Here is a 21,715-nt window from a genome sequence, read left to right on the forward strand (position 1 = left end):
ATTTCAGAGACGTCAATATATGAAAAGTGCATTTAGAATCAGAGCAATACTGTATTTGTGCCCATGCCATGGGATATACAGACAAGATTAACTATTATAGCAACTTTTTTGGCCAATAGAAAATGATGGGAAAAAACCTAAATGCCCATCAGTATGTTCCTGGTTAAGTAAATTACAACATAACCACAGAATGGAATAAAATGCAGCTCTAAAAAAGAATGAGGAAATGTAGTGGTTTGGAAGGATCTTTAAGGTAAGTTCTTACTGAAAATGCAATGCATAAATCAATAAATATAATTTGCCAACTTTTGTGAAGAAATGAAAACAAAAAAACCCACCCAGATTTGTATTTGCTTGTGTATACATAGGGAAACTGAAAAGACAGAAGAGGTACTGTGGTTACAGATGGGAATTGTGGTAGGTACTGGGTGCGCGGGGGGAAAGGGATAGAAGACTTTTCATTGCACACTTTATATTTTGGGGCTTATAAATAGATTATTTACCAAAAAAGTATTAAAAATTGAATGAAAGAAAAAATCCAGAAATTTCCAATAGTCTTGAATACATAATTTATCATGTAATATATACAGTATTTACTTTGCCTTTCATTTGAAATGCCTCAGAAAACACAAAATCAATCTTACACTATGGGCTCTATTGGCAGTTTTTCTTCATCAAGTCTCAATTATATAAAACCATTCTTCACTTTAGTGAAGCAATTCTAAAAGACATTTCCACAACGCAGGGAAAACAATCCGGATCAATCACAAACTCAAAGGACGTTAGAGGAGTCATAACGGTTTTTATTTTCTTCTATTTCTTTTCTGATGGTTTTTCTTGATAAGCTTCCTTTTCTTTTTCAACTGTGCCTTGCCTTATTCTCAAATACTTTGACTTTTTAAAATCAAGTTACAGTATTGGTATGACTGTACTGAACGCAGAGGTTCTTGAAGTAGTTTCATCACTAAATTATTCTCTACCGATAAACTTATCACAACCAAGTTCTTCTATCAGAGGATTGATAATTTCAGATGCAGTCAGAGTTATACTAAATGTTAAAATATCAAAATCCATCCTCTGAGGATTCCGCTGATATTCGGCATCAAACGCTGCTTCCCTTGCTCTGCAGGCTTCCACAAATCTCCTGCGGCGTCCTTCAAGCTCCTGAATTCTGCCGGGAGCAATCGGGTAGTGTTCCAGATAGTGGCGGAGGAGCTGCTGATAATTAATTCCTAAAACACCAAGTGGGTGACGGAGGCGGAGATTCGGCAACGCAGCCAGGCCTGGGCTGTTCCCGGGCCTGGACCGGCGTCTGCCCTCAGGACCCTCTTCCTCTGCTGGCTCCGCCAACAATCGGGCAACCTCTGCAATCCGGGCTTCCCTGGCCGCCGCCATCGGACCTTCCCTGGCATCCGCCACTGGACCTTCCCTGGCCGCCGCCATCGGACGGTCCCTGGCCTCCACAGGCTGCGCTGGGGCCGGCTCCCGCCTCCCGCCGCCTACCTCCGCCTGCGGGACGTCGCCGTTGTCATTCGCCGCGCCCTTCGGTGGGACACTGCTGTCTGCGGGCAGCTCAGACATCCCGGACCGCGGGGTCAGCTCGGCCGCTCTCAGAAAAACGGGAATAACGGTACAGCGCGATCAGCGGTGTGCAAGTAAATGCGCGTGCGTGAGCGCTGTGCACACGGGTCAACGCTGTGGGCAAACCCACGTGCGCGAGCGTAGGGCCTGCGGCTGAACCTAAGAGCGCTGCGCATGAGTCATCCCCACGCGCCTGCGATCTTCCAGGTGCCACCTAGCGGCCGGAAGAGCCAACAAACACACCTGAAACCTTCCCCTGTTACCCAGAATGTCTAAGGGCGGAGTCGAGCCTTGTTTTACATTTCAACCAGTTTAATGTTTACAAGGAAAGTCTCACAAGATCGCTTCCTGTTGGCTTTCCCAAGATTACATCCTAGGATGCCTCTTCCTTCTTGTTCTCTAGTGATTATAATGCCACCTCTATTATATACCCAGATAGTTTAGATTCATGGGTTATTTTGGGGGTAGGGTGTGGTTCTTTATTCTTTTCCATTTATTAATTTGCCTATCTTCACCCATACCAATCCTCTTAATTACTAAAACTTTGTAATAACGTTCCCTTGTTAGTTAAAAAAAATGCTTTGGCTATTCTTGGACATTTTTTTTTTCTAAATCTTTTTCGTACAATATAACATGCAGGAAAAATATACAAAATATAAATATACGGCTGAATGATTTATCGCAAAGTGAACGTCCATGTAACCACCACCTGGGTCAAGGAATTGAATATTTCTAGTATCCCAGAATCCTTTCCCTCTTCTTATCACTATTGTCTCCTTTCTACCCAGAGGTAACTACTATACTGATACGTATGGTAATCATTTCTTTGCTTTTCTTTATGTTTTACTACCTAGAGGTGCATTCTGATACTGTAGTTTAATTTTGCTTGTTTTTTTGAATTTTACATACTCTTGTGTCTCGTTTCTTTCCCACATTATTTTTATGAGATTCACCTATGCTTTTCATTGTGGTTATAAATACTTCATTTTCTTTCTTTTTTTAACATCTTTATTGGAGTATAATTGCTTTACAATGGTGTGTTAGTTTCTGCTTTATAACAAAGTGAATCAGCTATACATATACATATATCCCCATACCTCCTCCCTCTTGCATCTCCCTCCCACCCTCCCTATCCCACCCCTCTAGGTGACTTAATTTTCTTGATAGTTACATATCCATTACCATTATTATTTTTCTTTTTGCGGTACGCGGGCCTCTCACTGCTGTGGCCTCTCCCGTTGCGGAGCACAGGCTCCAGACGCGCAGGCTCAGTGGCCATGGCTCAGGGGCCCAGCCGCTCCGCGGCATGTGAGATCTTCCCGGACCAGGGCCACGAACCCGTGTCCCCTGCATCGGCAGGCGGACTCTCAACCACTGCGCCACCAGGAAAGCCCGCATTTTCTTTTTAAAATAAATTTATTTATTTATTTATTTTTGGCTGAATTGGGTCTTCGTTGCTGCACACAGGCTTTCTTTAGTTGTGGCGAGTGGGGGCTACTCTTCGTCGTGGTGCGCGGGCTTCTCATTGTGGTGGCTTCTCTTGTTGCGGAGCACGGGCTCTAGGCGTGCGGGCTTCAGTAGTTGTGGTTCGCGGGCTCTAGAGCGCAGGCTCAGTAGTTGTGGCTCACAGGCTTAGTTGCTCCACGGCATGTGGGACCTTCCCGGACCAGGGCTTGGACCAGGGCTCGAACCCGTGTCCCCTGCACTGGCAGGCGGATTCTTAACCATTGTGCCACCAGGGAAGCCCCGAGGTTGCATTTTTGTTTTCCTGGTCCAAGCACCACATTTATAAAACACAACATCCAGCCTATGTGCTGCTTCAAACACAGCTTCAGGCCAGCATCTGGGCAATGACTAAGTGTGTGGCTCCTTTAGGACAGCTCCCAGGCTAGTCTGGAGACCAAAGGTCCATTGCTGCCACCCTCAGGCTGCCTGGAAAATCACAAATACTTAATAGAAGAATCCCCAGACTTGTATAATAACATATTATTAGAGGGGGAACTAGAAATTGCAGTAATTTGCTATAATACTATGGAGGCAGATATCTGTCCTGTCTTTTGAGGCCCCAAATCACCTTCCAGCTAAAGCTGAAAGGCCCTCCCTTATCCAGGGATAAGAATAGCTCTAGAGAAAATTATGGTGTATTAAACAGAAGTGCTCATGTGGGGAGATGAAAGCAAAAATTTGAGATAGATTCCAGGTTAGCTATTGCTCCCAAGACTGTTCCTGTGTAGCGGCTGTAGCATCTTTGTCTCTGACTCACCACCAGCATTTCAGAATCATCTGAGGACAGTTTTAGTCATGGTGCAGACTAAACAATTAAGCGAGCTGATATCAGGGGCTCCACGCTGGTATATTTTTACAGGAAAAAATAGAGAATTTAAACCCAGGGTCATACAATTAACATTTTAAAAGAGGAGGTGAAGAGTTTATAAGGAAAGGAACTGGATCTTCTTCTCCCAAAAGCTGCAAAAGCCTGTAATAAATAGCACTGGTGGGATATTTATCCTTACTGGGAACAAAGACTTCCTTTAAAGGATAAATACACATGTTGACCTAAATCAATACTTTTATGGATAGGGGTTGAAACCACAACTCAGAATCTGAACCTGGCTTAGGACAATTGGGGAAATCATGATGTCATTCTTGCCTCTTTATTACCCCTGATTATTCTAGGCCTTACATGTTCTGCTCACTAGATGGGCTTGAGCTGACTTAATGGTGGATATAGGTGCTTCTTTCTCTAAGGGGATTTTCCAGATTTGCTTATCTCTCCTGAGATATTTAATGCTGTGTTGAGGTCTAAACATGATGTTACAAGCCTTGTCTCTTTTCCCAAGGTTGTTACTGTGCTAGATTAATTGTAAAAGTGGCCCCAATTCTCCATCCTCTCTGTTTCTACACCCTTTGTAATAATAGTTTGTAGCTCTTCTCATCAATAGGTAGATTCCTTTTCTCCATCCCTTGAATCTGAACTGGCCTTGTGACTTGCTTTGACCGATAGGATGTGGCAGAAATGATGGTGTATCAGTTTCGAGACTGGGCCTCAAGAGGCATTTCATGCTTCCGTTCTCTCTTGGACTCCTGTCTCGACCATGAGAACAATCCTGGACCAGCTTGCTGGACGGTGGAAGACACCTGGGACTGGGAAAAGTGGTCTCAGACAAGGCATTCAAGATTAGTCAGTCCTGGGAATTCCCTGGCGGTCCAGTGGTTAGGATTCAGTGCTTTCATTGCCAGGGTCCAGGTTCAACCTGTGGTTGGCTCGTGGCAGGGTCGGGGGGAAGATCAGTCAGCCCCATCTGAGCCACCAGCTGACTTTTAGGCTGATAGACTAAATAAATGCTTGATGTGATTTGCCATGCAACATTATTGTGGCAATAGATAACTGCTCCAGAAATTGGTATCAGGAGTTGGGTAGTGCCCTAAGAAAAGGCTAAAATACGTAGGGAAAACAGTGAGGAAATTGTTATTGGAACAGAAAAAATGATGACTCGTTATGATGTAGTGAAATAATTGGCAAACTGTCGCCTGTGATTACCCAGAAATAGAAATAGAAACAGAAAATAGAAAGTATTTGGCTAAGGAGATGCCCAGGCATAATGCTTACTACTCACTGATGAGTATGATACAGCACAGCAAGAAAGGGTTGACCTATAGAAGGAACTGGCTGACTTTCCAGAAGAATTTAAAGGAAATGTAGAGAGACTATGACTTGCTAGGTTGGGAAAGAAAAGCTTGTTTCACATCCAGTGAAAAAAAAAGATTGTCAAAGTGAAAAACAGCCTGTGAGTATAGATCAGATTAAAGGTATGGCTTTATGACCCTTTGTTAAAAGTTCAAAAATGTGAGGCAGTGCGTAGGTGAGCTTCCCAGCTAGAAGAAAGGGTTTCTAGGAAGCCCACAGGCATGGTCCTGCAGAAGCCTGATCTTAAAATAGAAAGAAATCTAGAGGAAAGGTATGTTGTCCCCCCAGATTTATTGAGATGAAATTGACCCGTAACGTATAAGTTTAAGTTGTACAATGTGATGGTTTGATACATGTATATATTTTGAAATAATTACAATAGGATTAGTTAACACTTTCATCACCTCACATAATTAACTGGTTTTTTTTTTTGGTGGTAAAAACATTTAAGTTTTATTCTCTTAGCAACTTTCAAGTATATAATATAGCATCGTTAATTATAATCACCATGCTGAACATTAGATTCCCAGAACTTATTCATCTTATAACTGGAAATTTGTGCCCTTTGACCAATGTCACCCCATTTCCCCTACCTCCCAGCCCCTGGCAACCACTAATCTACTGTCTGCTTCTGTGAATTCGGATTTTTTAGATTTCATATGTACGTGATATCATAACAGTATTTGTCTTTCTCTGTCTGACTTATCTCACTTAGCATAATGCCCTCAAGGTCCATCCATGTTGCGAACGGCAAGATTTTCTTCTTTCTCATGGTGGAACAATATTTCATTACATATACAATGCCTATCTATCTATCTATCTATCTGTCTATCTGTCTATCTATCTATCTATCTATCTATCTATCTATCTATCTATCACCTATCTCTCTCTCTCTCTCTCTCATCATCTTTATCCACTCATCCATAGACAGAAATGTAGGTTGTTTTCATATCTTGGCTATTGTGAGTAATGCTGCAATGAACACTGGGGTACAGATATCTCTTTGAGATCCTAATTTCATGTCCTTTGGGTGTATACCCAGAACTGGGATTGCTGGATCATATGGCAGTTCTATTTTTATTTCAATTTTCTGAGAAACTTCCATACTGCTTTCCATTGTGGCTGTACCAATATACATTCTCACTAAGAGTGAACAAGGGTTCACTTTTCTCCACATCCTTGCCAACACTTGTTATTTCTTGTCTTCTTGATCATGGCATTCTAACAAGTGTGAGGTGATATCTCATTGTGGTTTTGATTTGCATTTCCTCAATGATAAGTGATGCTGAACACCTTTTCATGTACTTCTTGGCCATTTGTATATCTCTGGAAAAATGTTTATTCAAGTCCTCTGCCCATTTAAAAATCAGATGGTTTTCTTTTTTGCAATTGAGTTGCATGAGTTCCTTATATACTGTATTTTGGATATTAACCCCCTATCAGATAGGTGGTTTGCATATATTTTCTTCCATTCCATAGGATGCTTTTACATGTTGTTGATTGTTTCTTTTGCTGTGTGGGAGCTATTTATTTATTAAATTAAAAATTTACTTTTATACAATTTTAAAGCTTATTTTCCATTTACAGTTACTACAGAATATTGGCTATATTTCCCATGTTGTACAATACACACCTGAGCCTATCTTAACACCTAATAATTTGTGCCCCCCTTCCGCCACTGCTACATTTCGCCCCCCCCCCACTGGTAACCACTCGTTTGTTCTCTATATCTGTGAGTTTGTGAAGCTTTTTAGTTTGATGTAGTCCCACTTACTCATTTATTTTTGCTTTTGGTATCACATCCAAAAATATTATTGCCAAGACCAATGTCAAGGCGCTTTTTCCCTGTTTCCTTCTAGGAGTTCTATGGTTTCAGGTTTTATGTTTAAGTCTTTAATCTATTTCAAGTTAATTTTTGTGAGTGGTATAAAATAGGGGTCTAATTTCATCCTCTGCATGTGATTATCCAATTTTCCCAAAATACAATTTATTGAAGAGACAATCTTTTTCCCATTGAGTATTCTTAGCTCCCTTGTCAAATATTAGTTGACCGTACATGGGAGGGTTTGATTCTGGGCTCTCAATTCTGGTCCCTTTCATCTATGTGTCTGTTTTTATGCCAGTACCATACTGTTTTGATTACTATAGTGCAATATAGTCTGAAACTTCTGTTTCAATGACTTCTTATCACAAGGAAAACAATGAAAAATACTTGTCTCTGTACAGCTATCTCTTTGGTATCGACATGTATAATCAAGTGTGGCTCATTCATCCTGGAATGTAAGTGAGCAGCCCTTTGAAATTAAATCAAATCAGACTGAAACCTGAGGAGCCTCTTCTCAAACTGCCCCATATCCCTTTGTACCAGAAGCAGAGGAGGGTGTTCAAAAGTTATCTGTAATGCCGTAAAAAGTGCCACCTATTTTATACTTTTTGTCTATTTTAGCACCCAAAACAGTGTCTTTTATTTTTTAATATAGTGGGTGCTCAACAAATATTTATTGAATTAGAGTGAAGTCCACTTAGGACTTTAGGCTCCCTCTCCCCCACCACTGACTTTCATATACCAAGGTCTCCAATATTCCTGAAGCTCCTTCGTAGCCTCCCAAATTTCAAAAGCTAAATGAATGATATGAAACTCACAAACATTCATTCAGTAGGTTTAGAATATCTTGTCCAACAGGTGTGCAAAGAAATTAACCACTTTGCTTGACTTTCTTTTTTTTATATTATTTATTTAATTTATTTAATTAATTTTTTTGGCTGTGTCTGGTCTTAGTTGCGGCACACGGGATCTTTGTTGAGGCATGGGGGATCTTTCGTTGCAGCGCTCAGGCTCTTTGTCACAGTGTGCGGGCTCTTTGTTGCGATACACGGGCTTCTCTCTACTTGCGGTGTGTGGGCTCCGTAGTTGTGGCGGGGGCTAGAGAGCAAATGGGCTCTGTAGTTTGCGGCACGTGGGTTCTCTTGTTGAGGCGCAGGAGCTCAGTAGTTGTGGTGCTTGAGCTTAGTTGCCCCGCGGCATGTGGGATCTTAGTTTTCCCCACCAAGGATTGAACCTACATCCCCTGCATTGGAAGGTGGATTCCTTACCACTGGATCACCAGGGAAGTCTGCTTGACTTTCATCTGTATCTTTTTGCTTTTCTTTCATCTGTATCTTGTCAAAGTTCTGAAGCTACCAAAGAAAATAACCCATGCCATTAATCTACTGCCTAGGACACAATATTTCTGCAAGAAGTGTGACAGCTCTCCAACCACGACAGCTGTTCTCAGGACCTAGAAAAACTCAACCTGTTTTGAGTTCCACAAATGCATCTCTTTTTATTTGTGACTTGCTATTGCCAACAATGGAATTAGGATACTGATCAGCCACAAACCACTAATAAAATGATCCCAGAATTGCTCTGCCACAAGAAAGTATAGAAATGCCCCCCACCTCACCCCGTCCCATAAGCAAACCCTAACTTGAACCCAAGAATTAATTCTTCCTAATTATATCAAAATTACTTTCTTTTACCCTCAAAATATTGGCATTGTACTGGAAATACTGATACAAAACCACAGTGACATCGGGGCTTCCCTGGTGGCACAGTGGTTGAGAGTCCGCCTGCCGATGCAGGGGACACAGGTGCGTGCCCCGGTCCGCAAAGATCCCACATGCCGCGGAGCGGCTAGGCCCGTGAGCCGTGGCCACTGAGCCTGCGCGTCCGGAGCCTGTGCTCCGCAACGGGAGAGGCCACAACAGTGAGAGGCCCGCGTACCGCAAACAAAACAAAACAAACAAACAAACAAAAAACTGGTTACATATACTGTGGTACATCCTTAGAATGGAACAGTGCACCTTTGTAGAAGGTAATTAGGAAGATTTCTATGTATGAACTTAGAAAGGTTTCTAAGTTACAATGGTAAGTTAAAAACCGAGGCATGAACTAGGATATATATCTTTTGTGAAAAATAACCTATATTTGTATTTGTGTTTTAGTCTATGAAGACACTTTGGAAGAACACATAAAGAACTAATAACTGTGATTATCTGTGGGGTTGTAGTAGGAACTGGGTGGATGGGAACAGGCAAGGAAGACTTTTCACTGTATCTTTTATACCTGTTCTCTTTTGAGCCTTGTGAAAGTATTACCTATTCAAAAGATAAAATAAATAAAAATTTAAAAGTGAAATATGTCCTTTTCATAGTTCAGATGTTCTTGGAAACACTTTAACACATAAGATATACAATATATGCTTTGTTCTATTTTGATTTTACTTGTCATTTAAAATATCTTAAGGGCCCGCTCGCCCCAACTAGAGAAAAACCCGCGTGCAGCAACGAAGACCCAATGCAGCCAAAAATAAATTAATAATAATAAAAAAATCTTAGGGGACTTTCCTGGTGGTCCAGTGGTAAAGAATCCGCCTTCCAATACAGGGGACGCAGGTTCGATCCCCGGTCGGGGAACTAAGATCCCACATGCCACGGGGCAACTAAGCCCGCACACTGCGACGAAAGATCCGGCATGCCGCAACTAAGACCCAATGGAGCCAAAAATAAAAAATAAAAATAAATAAAATAAATATTAACAAAAATCTTGGAGAAGACAAAACTAATCTTCCACTAAGTAATCAGTCTTTGTTGTTTATGACACAAAGGAATTACAAATTCTGAAATTCAGAAGTTCCTCAATAGTATTCCATTCCCAATCTTCCAGGTGTTAAGTTTAGAAACTTGGGTCTTGTAGTTATTTCTTTTCTCAACTTGGTTAACATCCATGGGCTTTGCTATTGGCAAGTTGTTGAGTCATGCTTTATTCTTGTAAAACAAACCTCTGTAGTGAGGCAAACATAAAAGATACTTTCCACAATGCAGGGAAAAGAATCTGCATCAATCAGGATTTTTCTAAAAACAGGCTTCAAAAGACCCAAGATTTACTTTCCCTGTTTTCTCTTGTTTCCTGATGATATATTTTTTTCAACTGTGTAAGAACTGCTTTCTTTTCCCTTATTTACAGTCCACTCCACCTGCTCTAATAAAAATGTTTTAGTTGTAGGATTGGCAAACGACTCTGTCTTAAATGAATCCAAAAGAGAATGGCAGGGTTCTCTGAGGTAGCTTCCTCCTCTTCGGATGTACAGGACATCGCGTCTAACTATTCCCTGTCTTTCAGCTCATCGCAGCCGAGTTCTGCAGCCAGGTGACTGAGAGCCACAGATGTAAAGAGATCTTTGATAAATGTATAATCAGACAGACGCTGGGATAACGCGTTTGCCAGCTGGAATCGTGGGCTACTTCCCTTGCTCTACACACATCCGTAACACACCCAGTTGGGTTCGTCAAACCCTCTTAGATCGGCTGCCGTGGGCGCTGGGCACCTCTTCCACACAACCAAGGCTGCGCCTGTCCCAAGTCAGGCTCGAAGCCTTCGGGCTCGCGTTGCGGTCGTGGGAATTCGGCCGGGTCGGGGCCGTCCCCCTGCCGGGGCGACTCTCGGGGACCCCCGTCCCCGCGTGGCCCAGCCACCGGGCCTTCTCTGTCCTCGTCCGTCATCCGACCTTCCCCGGGCTCCGCAGGCCCCGTAGGGGCCGGCTTCCGCCTCCCGCCGCCGACTTCCGCCTGCGGAAAGTCGCGGTCACCATTCGCTGAGTCCGTCGGCGGAACACTGCTGCCTGCGGGCAACTTGGGTATCTCGGACCGCGGAGCCCGCGCGGCCGCTTCTCAGAAACTTTGGAACAACGGAACAGCACCATTGTGCGCGTGAACACGTGAGCGAGTGCGCATGCTCGTGCGTATCTCTGTGCGCGTGCACGCTCGCGCGGGTGTGTTTAACTGGCATGCTTGTGTGGTGACCGTGCCTGTGAGAAGGTTCATAATGCTAAGTTTCGGCAAGGCTTTTGTTGCTGTCAGTCCCCAACGAATGACAAGGGCTGCTTCATACTTTTAAGTTTTAGTCAAGAATTCTTTTTTTTGTGTGTGGTACGCGGGCCTCTCACTGCTGCGGCCTCTCCCGTCGCGGAGCACGGGCTCCGGACGCACAGGCCCAGCGGCCATGGCTCACGGGCCCAGCCGCCCCGCGGCATGTGGGATCCTCCCGGACCGGGGCACGAGCCCGTGGGACTCTCAACCACTGCGCCACCAGGGAAAACATAGTCAAGAATTCTTGGTAAGGCACACCTACACCATCAGTGTCTCGGTCCCTTTTTTTTTTCTTTAAGAAGATGTTGGGGGTAGGAGTTTATTAATTTATGTTTGCTGTGTTGGGTCTTCGTTTCTGTGCGAGGGCTTTCTCTAGTTGTGGCAAGCGGGGGCCACTCACTATTGCGGCCTCTCTTGTTGCGGAGCACAGGCTCCAGACGCGCAGGCTCAGTAGTTGTGGCTCGCGGGCCCAGTTGCTCCGCGGCATGTGGGATCCTCCCAGACCAGGGCTCGAACCGGCAGATTCTCAACCACTGCGCCACCAGGGAAGCCCTGGGTCCCTATTTTATTTTAGAAAGTTGTGCAACTTTTGATGCTGGAAACCTGAAACTGCCCTCCCATGCATGCTGTTGCGTCATGAACTCTTGCCCCTCTTGGCGTTCCTCACCTCCTTTTCTCTTTCCCGCTTTTCTCTTTCCTTTCCTCCCCTCCCCCCTCTTTCCCTTCTCCTCCTCCTCTCTTCCCCTGCTACCTTCTCCTTCCATTCCCCCTTTCTCTCTTTACCTCTGTCCTCCCACTCTTTCATCTTCCTTCTTCTCCCAGCCTCCCTCCCTTCCATTTCTTTCTCCCCACCCCTTGCCTTTCGTCTTAAGTCTAAGTCTCTGGCAGGCTCCTCTTCCTACCTGACTGTTGTAACGTCCCAGACTTTCAGCCCAGACTGCTTCTAATTTCTAGGGGAACTGTCTTCCAGACTCCCTTGTAATGCCACCTCTCTGCTTGGGTCTGTTTCTGGACTTCTGCTCTTTTCTCTCCCCTTCCCCTTCTTCTTCTTCTTCCGAGCTGTGTGGCATGCAGGATCCTAGTTCCCCGACGAGGGATCGAAGCCCGTGCCCCCTGTAGTGGAAGCCTGGAGTCTTAACCACTGGACCGCCGGGGAAGTTGCACGTCTGTTCTTTCCTGTTAATTTATGTGCTTATCTGCACCAATACAAATCGTCTTACTATAATTATATCAAACACTTTAATACGTGACTTATTGACATCGGATAAGGCTGAATCCTCCCTCCTAGTTCTTCAAGATTGTCTTAGCTCTCCTTGGACTTTTACACTGTGTGTGAACTTTTGAGTCAGTTTGAGAATTTCCTTAAAATCTTATTGGGATTTTGCTTAGAACTTCATGACTTCTTAGATTAATTCAGGGAAGAACTGGAATCTTTAAAATGGATTCTTCTCCTGCATTAATGTGATGTATGTATGTATCCACTTATTAAGGTTTTCTATTACATTATAAAAGTTTTATAGTTTTCTTTCTAATTGTTTTTAGATGTAGATAGTAAAACTGTAACTAAAAACAATAAATGAGAAATTCAAAATGGAGTTTACTTGGGAAAGTGAGCAAGTAGAGGCAGTGGGGAGGGACGCCTAGAGAAATTCACAGGTGTTACCGACCAGGGTTCTTGGCCTCCTTAATCAATAGAAATCGATAAGAGGCCAGACAAATTCAGGCAAGGCTTTACCGGGGCTCCTGCTGCAGCAGGAGGGAGTGAAAACAAGTAACAGTTTCTCTTGCTGGCTCTCTGAGGGGGTGGCCAGCTGGTTCCTTTTATGGGGGTGAGGGTAATAGTGGGTGGGTGCAGGGGTTAGGCCAGAGGCTTGGCTTAGGCCACCCCCTTGGTGGTGCTGGGTGGGTTTTTGGTCTTTTTGTATCTTGTTGTTCATAATTTGCCTCAACTGTACAGCCCGAAGTTATTTTTAGTCCCTTATAGTTTCTTTGTATTTTACTGCTCTAGGAGATGTTTGTCCAGGTGCAAGCACTGCAGCAAAGGGTCCCAGGTCCCAGCCTGTCTCACAGGTACTAATGTTTTTATTTCTGAAGCTTGGTGGTGGGTACATGACTATTTTGTGTGTGTTTTTTTTTAAATTTTAATTATTCTAGTTTGTTATGAGTTTTATGTGCATGATATATTTCACAGTTTAAACAAATCTCTCCTGCCTTTTATTGGATTGAATTTTAGGAACATCAAGCATTTAGTTGCTGTTGTGGATAGGCTCTTTATTGCAAAAGGACTCTCACGCTGCTCTTTAAGAATGCTGACGGTTCCCATGTTGTTTTGTCCAGTAACTTTGCTGAATGTTTGTAAGTTCTGACAGACTTTAAAAAATAGTTTCTTTGCCAATTGCAAATAATTTGAGCATTCTCTCTTTTTTCTTGGTCAGTATACCTAACGGTTTGTCAATTTTGTGAATCTTTTCAAGGAACCAACTTTTGGTTTTTGATTTTGTCTACTGTTTTTCTCCTCTCTATTTATTTCTGTTGTAATCTTTATGATTTCCTTCTGCTTGTTTTGGGTTTAGTTCGCTCTTCTAGTTTCTTAAGGTGGAAGGTTAGTTTATTTATTTGAAAATTTTCGTTTTTGTTAATATAGGTATTTACAACTATAAATTTCCCTGCAAACACTGCTTTTCTGCATCTCATAAGTTTAGGTATGTTGTGATTTTGTTTTCATTTATCTCAAAATATTTGAAAATTTCTCTTATGATTTCTTCTTTGACCAGTTGGTTATTTAGGAGTGTGTTGTTTAATTTCCACACATTTGGGAATTCCCCAAATTTCCTTCTGTTATTGATTTCTAATTTAATTCCATTGCACTCAACATACTTTGTATGATTTCAGTGCTTTAAAAATTTTGAGAATTGTGTTATGGCCTAACATGATCTCTCCTGGAGAATGATCCATGTGCACTTGAGAAAAATCTGCATTCTACTGTTGTTGGGTGATCTGTGGATTTCTGTAAGGACTAGTTGGTTTATAGTGTTGTGCAAGTCTTATATTTCCTTGGTTTTCTGTCTAGTTGGTCTGTCCATTATTGAAAGTGGAGTATTGAAGTTTCTATTATTGTTGAATTGTCTCCATTCAAGTCTGCTTTTTGCTTCATGTATTTTGGGGCTCTGTTGTTAGGTGCTTATATGTTTGTTATATCTTCTTGATGAAATGACCCCTTTTAAAATGTCATTCTTTGTCTCTAGTAATAATTTTTTAAAAATAAATTTATTTATTTGTTTTTATTTTTGGCTGCATTAGGTCTTCGTTGCTACGTGCAGGCCTTCTCTAGTTGTGGCGAGTGGGGGCTACTCTTTGTTGTGTTCGTGGGCTTCTCATTGTGGTGGCCTCTCTTGTTGTGGAGCATGGACTCTAGGTGCATAGGCCTCAGTAGTTGTGGCACGCAGGCTCAACAGTTGTGGGTCACGGGCTTAGTTGCTCTGCGGCATGTGGGATCTTCCCAGACCAAGGCTCGAACCTGCGTCCCCTGCATTGGCAGGAGGATTCTTAACCACTGTGCCACGAGGGAAGCCCTCTAGTAATAATTTTTATCTTGAAGACTATTTCTCAAATATTAGCATAGCCACTCTGCTTTCTTTTGTTTACTGTTTGCATGGTATGTCTTTCCATCCTTTTAATTTTGTCTATTTGTGTTTTTGAATCTAATTTGTGTCTTGTAGATAGCATATATTTGAATCATAAAAAAAGTGAATTTTACCAATCCCTGCCTTTTACTTGGAGTTCTCTATGCTGTCATTCAGGGAACCAGGTTGGTTTCAGCCCTGCCATCATTAACACCTGGATTCCCAGGTCACCCTGGAGGTTTGCATCCCAGTCAGCCAGAAGAGGGAGAATGGAGCCTGCACAGGAGGTTTTTGTGGGACAGGCTTGGACATGGTGCCTACCACTTATATTCCATTGGCTAGAAGTCAGCCATGTAAATATTTAACTGGTAGCGGGGTTAGGAAGTGTGCTTAGCTCTGTGCTGAGGACAAAAGAAGAAAGGGACTTAGTGAAAGACTAGCAGAGTCCATCACAGTTATATAAGAAAAGGACAATGTATTTGGAGAATAACACTACCATCAATGGGGTTGCCTATTCCAGTAGCTAAAAGATCTTGCTGATAACTTCTTCAAATCAGATACCTATGGAGATGGTGGCTATTGGAACTAAAGTCTACAGAATTCATGGCTCTGGGTTTTGCTTGGATAGCAGGAGGAATTAATACTGCAATTGTCAAATTATGATAGACCTTAACTAGTGGAAGGGATGTGTACTCTCACTGATAAGGAATGTCAGGCCTATATGACTCAGAAACTAGAAAATGTCCATAAAGAAGCATTGAGGCTACACAAGACTGGGAGCTGGGTTCTGTTTACATAACTTGTAGCCTTTAGGGAATTTGGGGATACATATTTTACAGTTATTTTAGTAACACTAGGAATAATAACTGGCACATATGCAGTGGAAATGCTTATAAAAAGTGTAAGCTCTAGGAACACATCAAGAGCTTTCTCACCTGAAACAAAACAAATAATGCACCATTTGTATTTAGAAGACTAGAAAATGAAATCCAAAGGGAAAAGTATGAAGAGTCTCATGCATAAGCAAATTTAAGATAAACTATCCGTAAGTTGCAACAAACAAGGGAAACTGTTGAAAAACATTGCATAACTTCTCTTAGTTTGGGTTTTTTCAGAAGTAGACCCTTAGACCCGGGAACAAGTGTAAGTAATTTATTTGGGAAGAGAAGGGAGTTAGGGGTGTGTTAACAGGGAAGGGAAGGCAGCCAATAAAGAGTGCTCTATTAAGCCAGCAACTACAGTGCAAAGCTGAAATTTAAGCCCACGTGAAAACTTTGGAAAGCAGTGCAAAACAGGCCTCAGAATGATCTCACTGGAGGGTTGAGGGTGTTGGGCTATTTATACAGCAACTCCTAAGTGTCATTGATTAGGGTTATTTCCTGGTATAGTACATGTTAATTTTTTGGCATTTCCAGATTGCCATGCATATGTGGGCAGTATGGCTTTCTGTAGTTCCAGAAAAGGATAATAACGCACAGATGAAGATACTGGTGCACACTGCAGGTCCAAGGAGTATGGGCAGGGTGTTGACAGTTTCTGTTAGAGTCACCCCTTGCACCACTCAGGGCCACTGGTGCCTCACTGAAGTTCACTCCATCCTGCCACTGCTCTATCAAGTTGGCAGCTAGTCACACTTGTTTCTGTTTTGTTTTGTTTTTAAAGATATACAGTTGGACAAGGTCTTCACTGCTATAGTTGGTCTTGGTCAGAATTTTGTTTGTATATTAACATTCAAGACTCCTCTCATACTTGACCAGTACTTCTCTTGATCTATGTTGCTTACTTGTTGAAATAAACATATACCTTCCTGTCTGAGCAATCTGAACCCTGGTTACTTTTCCCTCATCACACTAATGATGCTGCAATTCCCCATCTACAGTTAGTTCTGGGCATGGAGGCATCAAGAGTTCTAGACATATTCTTCCTTGTTCCTATTACACAGCAGCAGTCCTGTTTCCTGCTAGTGTAGTAATTTATTTCTTTGCTTGCTGTTCTCTTGACACGAAGAGCCCAAAAGTGATTGGGTGGCAACAAAAGCTTAAGGTTAATGGAGCTTTTGCTGTGTCCTCTGGCGGAAGTGGTTCCTCCCCTGGGAACCAGGACCTCTAGATCTGCAGGGTCTGGAATCGCAGGAACAGAAACACATATTCCCCAAAATGGGTCATGGGAGTCATGGTGAGAGGGGTCAATTCTATGTCTACCTCTTATTGAGAACTATACTATACAATGGTTGTTGGTATAAGGCATCTTGAGGGACAGTACTCCAGTACCACAGGGTATAATCTCCAAGTTGGTGCCTTAGCTGTGTTTGCAAAAGGTCAAACGAAGGCAGGGAGTGAAGCCTGGATTCTGTTCTCAGTACTCAGCTCATTCAGATCTGAAGGTGCGCCCCCATTAGGGTCTGGGCTGTTTTCCAGAATTGCTCCCTATGCCAGTGGATTCTGTCTTCCTGTCCTGCACCAGCCATTCACTACCAAGAGAGATGGGAGGAGATATCAGAGAGATCCACAAAAAACAGTGTCTCTGGTTGAATATTCAGAGTAGGACTGGGGCACACTCATTCACTTGGTTATTCCTGCACTCCTTGCACACATCTGTTTTGAGTAGCTGCTCTGTGACAGGGCCCATGTAATTAACATCCCCTGATTTCCAAACCATGCTTTCTCTCCGTGTGACAACTTTCACAGCAGGGGCCCTGGGGATGGGACAGTCTTCAGATTTGGTAGACACTTGGTCTTCATTAATTGTTCTATTTAATAAATAGTGTCTGATGGCAGAAGACGACCTTGTTGCTTTCCGGCTCTGTAGCTTCCTAAGGCTCACAAATGTCCTCAGGACAAAGTATAAGCCTCTTATGTTGGTACTCAAAGCCTTTGTGATAGGGATCCTGCCTCTCTGATATTTACCAGAACTTCTTAACTCATCTTGTGGTCCCTAAAAATAAAATATTGAAGTAGTGCCATAAACATGCTGTGGTATATTTCTTTTTTTTTGTTGGTAATATTGTAACTTCTGCTTAATTTCTACATCAGCCCTTTATTGATAGAACATACTAGTACTTTAATATTCAGAGTAATTGCCAACTCTTGTTGAATTATCCCTATATTAATGTTTTATCTATTTTGTGAGGGAAGGGTAAGGAAATCCCATCCGTCTTGATATATGGCTTATGAGACCATAGTATGGAATGTAGGTTTATTTTACCATTGCAGTTTTATGAAAATGAAAACAGCAAATTTTTTGCTGTTTTTGAGCAACTTTTACAGCATCTTGGTTCTTTGGGAGGAAGAATATGTAAAATATTTTAATAGTTGTTGAGTAATCAATATATGAAATGCTGATGAAAATTGAGTTTTTCTCCAGTTCTAAACTCTGTTGCGTAAGAATTCCTGTTAGAAGAACCTGAAACAATTTGCAATTTTTGTGTGTGCGTGTGTGTGTGTGGCCACACGGCATGTGGGATCCTAGTTCCCTGACCAGGGTTCGAACCCGTGCCCTCTGCAGTGGGAGCATGGAGTCCCAACCACTGGACCACCAGGGAAGTCCCTGCAAATTTTTGTACAGAAAATCCAAAGTGAATTTATGTTTCGTCCATCAAAGAGATTTAGTGCTATGACTCATCAGAAAAAAAGGCCCTTTTATTCTGTGTTGCCTGCCCCTCACTTGGAAACAGACGTGCTTCCACATTAGAGCCATCATTAGTCAGCACCACGGACACGCCACAGAGGGGAAACGGCTTTTGGGGACTTGGGCATCAAGAATAGAATTATCCATATATATGGAATCTAAAAAAAAAAAAAAAAAAAAAGGTTCTAATGAACCTAGGGGCAGGACAGGAATAAAGACACAGACTTAGAGAATGGACTTGAGGACACGGGGAGGGGGAAGGGTAAGCTGGGACGAAGTGAGAGAGTAGCATGGACATATATACACATATATACCAAATGTAAAATAGATAGCCAGTGGGAAGTAACTGCATAGCACAGGGAGTTCAGTCCAGTGCTTTGTGACCACCTAGAGGGGTGGGATAAGGAGGGTGGGAGGGAGACGCAAGAGGGAGGGGATATGGGGATATATGTATATGTATAACTGATTCACTTTGTTATACAGTAGAAACTAACACAACATTGTAAAGCAACTATACTCCAATAAAGATGTTAAAAAAAAAAAAGAGTAGAATTATCACAGAACAGAACTTCTTCTTTTGGGGACTCTGGCACAGACTGGGAAGAGCAAAAGGCACTGAGAAGGGAAGGCTTTAGGACCCAAGGCTGGCTTTCCATTTCTTGAGAAATGCCCTGTTAGCTGAGAAATGATCAGGGATTGAGAAGGATTGAGGAAAATGGGGGCTGGGGAAGTCACCAGAGGCACTTCAAAGTTTTTTGTTGACCATCGATCCCTGGGCTCTCTATGTTATATATTTGTATCTGAAACATCTCTACTGGCCACCCTGAGCACAGAGCAGTATCTAAGATAGAGATGAATGTACCGATCTATGTGAAGTGGACTGGTTGACAAATATCATTCAGGGAAGGGCAGTTATTACATGTTTGTTTAGCAGGGCCACTGTGCAGGGTTCTGTAGTTTATGCAAATAAAGTAGCCACCAGCCAAGGGACAAGTTGATATAAAATCTAACTCATGCTCTGCTCAGTAAGCTATGGGCCACAGGATAGTTTTTATCCACTTAGACCAAGAATTGCCTGATTCCCCAAAACATGAATTACAGGCTACTGATGGGGTTCTACGATCCATTTTCAAAATGCTGAAGTGACCAAGAATGAGACAGGGCAGGTGTAAGAAGGAGATTGGGCCAAATCAGAACCCAAGAGTTTACAGATAGAGAGGAGGAAATTTCATTCCCCTGTGGAGTGAAACCAGGAAGAAAGGCCTGAAGAGCACGGTGAGCCGTGAGTTGCCACCTCAAGGTATCTGGAGGTTACGTTGAGAAGGTTAAGGAAAGAGGCAGACCAGTTAATAAGGTTACAGTTGAAGATCTACAAGCTGTGACGGTGGGCGTGGTGAGAGATGATATGAATGATCAAAACTGATGCCTGAGATAGTCCTTGTGGACACAGAGGACTTTCTTAAGTCTGTCTTGGTCTATTTGCAGGCAATATCTCGTGTCTCCTAAGTGGTTCTCCAGACTTAACTAAGGAGCAGGTGATCAGAGCCTCTAGAAGGAAGGAGCTCCCGTTTTACCGTCTTGCAAGAACTCATAGAAGCTGAGAATGGAGGGTGGTGCCAATTGCTGCAGAGAGGGATTCCCGCAGAGAATGATAGATTTGAGGCTGGCTGGTTTCAGAAATGATAGGGACCGAGGATTGCTATACATCTCCTGCTGCCCCCTCTTAAAATGGGTGTGTTGATTGCATTTTTCCCCTGTGTCTCTTTCAGCATTGACTTCGTGAGCACCAGGTCCTGGTTTAGATAATGAGATGCTGGACATCATTCCTGAGCCTGTTTTTTTGTGATTGTACTACGCTTGGGAATTCTTTAGAGAGACGTTAGTGTTTTTGGTATGTGGGAAGTGTGAAGTCACTGGGGCCTGAGGGTGGAACAGTAGCTAGTGGCCAAGGATGACTTCCCAAGAACCATAAGTCAGAAGACCCATGCCCTATGTAGCCTCCTCCCCATGATTTTGGCTGTCTCTCTTTTGTTTTTCCCTTGGGTTGTTTTCCTTCCATTTTTATTGAGATATAATTGACACACAGCACTGTGTAAGTTTCAGGTGTACAGCATAATACATCATGAAATGATTACCACAATTAGTTTAGTAAGCATCCATTATTTTGGCTGTCTCTTTTTTTTTTTTTTCTGTACGCAGGCCTCTCACTGTTGTGGCCTGTCCCGTTGCGGAGCACAGGCTCCGGATGCGCAGGCTCAGCGGCCATGGCTCACGGGACCAGCCGCTCCGCGGCATGTGGGATCTTCCCGGACCGGGGCACGAACCCGCGTCCCCTGCATCGGCAGGCGGACTCTCAACCACTGCGCCACCAGGGAAGCCCTTGGCTGTCTCTTTGACTTGCTTTTGAACAATAGGATGTGATGGGAGTGGCACTGCCTGACTCCCAGGGCTAGGTCCTATTATATCTTGTACCTTCTGCTTCACTGGTGGAAGCCAGTCACTGAGTCCAAAGATAGCCTTGCTTCCTTTGTTGAAGGTTAATTGACTGTAGGTGTGTGGGTTTATTTCAGGGCTCTCTATTCTGTTCCATTGATCCATATGCTAGTACCACAGTGTTTTGATTACTATAGCTTTGTAGTATTGTCTGAAGTCTGGGAGGGTTATGCCTCCTGCTTTGTTCTTTTTCCTCAGGATTGCTTTGGCAGTTCTGGGTCTTTTATGGTTCCATATAAATTTTACGATTATTTGTTCTAGTTCTGTGAAAAATATCATGGGTAATTTGATAGGGATTGCATTAAATCGGTGGATTGCTTTGGGTAGTATGGCCATTTTAATGATATTAATTCTTCCAATCCAAGAGTATGGGATATCGTTCCATTTCTTTGAATCATCTTTGATTTCTTTTATATCTTTTAAACATTCTCCTTTTTAATTTTTTTTATCAAAGTATATGTCTCTTCCTTTAAATAAACAGAACCACATAAGAAGAAAAAGTGATTCAGAGTTATTCATAAATCTGACTCTCTGAAAAACTATGGAAGTGGCAAGTAGAATACTCCCTAAGGAAAGGATGATTTCCTTTATTAAGTTTTACAGTTCTCAACATATAAGTCTTTCAGCTCCTTGGTCAGGTTTATTCCTAAGTATGTTTTTCTTTTGATGTGATTTTAAAGGGGATAATTTTTTTTTACATTCCCTTTCTGATATTTCATTGTTAGTGTAAACATCAGGTCGGTGCTGTGTGACCGCCTGGAGGCGCGGGATAGGGAGGGTGGGAGGGAGGGAGATG

At 42.7% G+C, this 21,715-nt stretch overlaps 1 protein-coding gene across 1 annotated transcript; it reads right to left on the reverse strand.

Moving 5' to 3' along the window:
- Positions 1-787: 787 nt before the first annotated feature.
- EID2 (EP300 interacting inhibitor of differentiation 2) lies at positions 788-1,660 on the reverse strand. Its single transcript, XM_029209196.1, has one exon. The coding sequence runs from the start codon at positions 1,579-1,581 to the stop codon at positions 970-972; it is 612 nt and encodes a 203-aa protein (XP_029065029.1). The 5' UTR covers positions 1,582-1,660; the 3' UTR covers positions 788-969.
- Between the last annotated feature and the right edge of the window lie 20,055 nt (positions 1,661-21,715).

The sequence above is a fragment of the Monodon monoceros genome, unplaced genomic scaffold (assembly GCF_005190385.1).
Source record: "Monodon monoceros isolate NGI ecotype Baffin Bay Population unplaced genomic scaffold, NGI_Narwhal_1 Super_Scaffold_10, whole genome shotgun sequence".
NCBI classification, from domain to species: Eukaryota; Metazoa; Chordata; class Mammalia; order Artiodactyla; family Monodontidae; genus Monodon; species Monodon monoceros.

What these genes read in the sequence shown, in the direction of transcription:
- EID2 (XM_029209196.1), bottom strand. Translation starts at nt 1,581, where the DNA reads ATGTCTGAGCTGCCCGCAGACAGCAGTGTCCCACCGAAGGGCGCGGCG.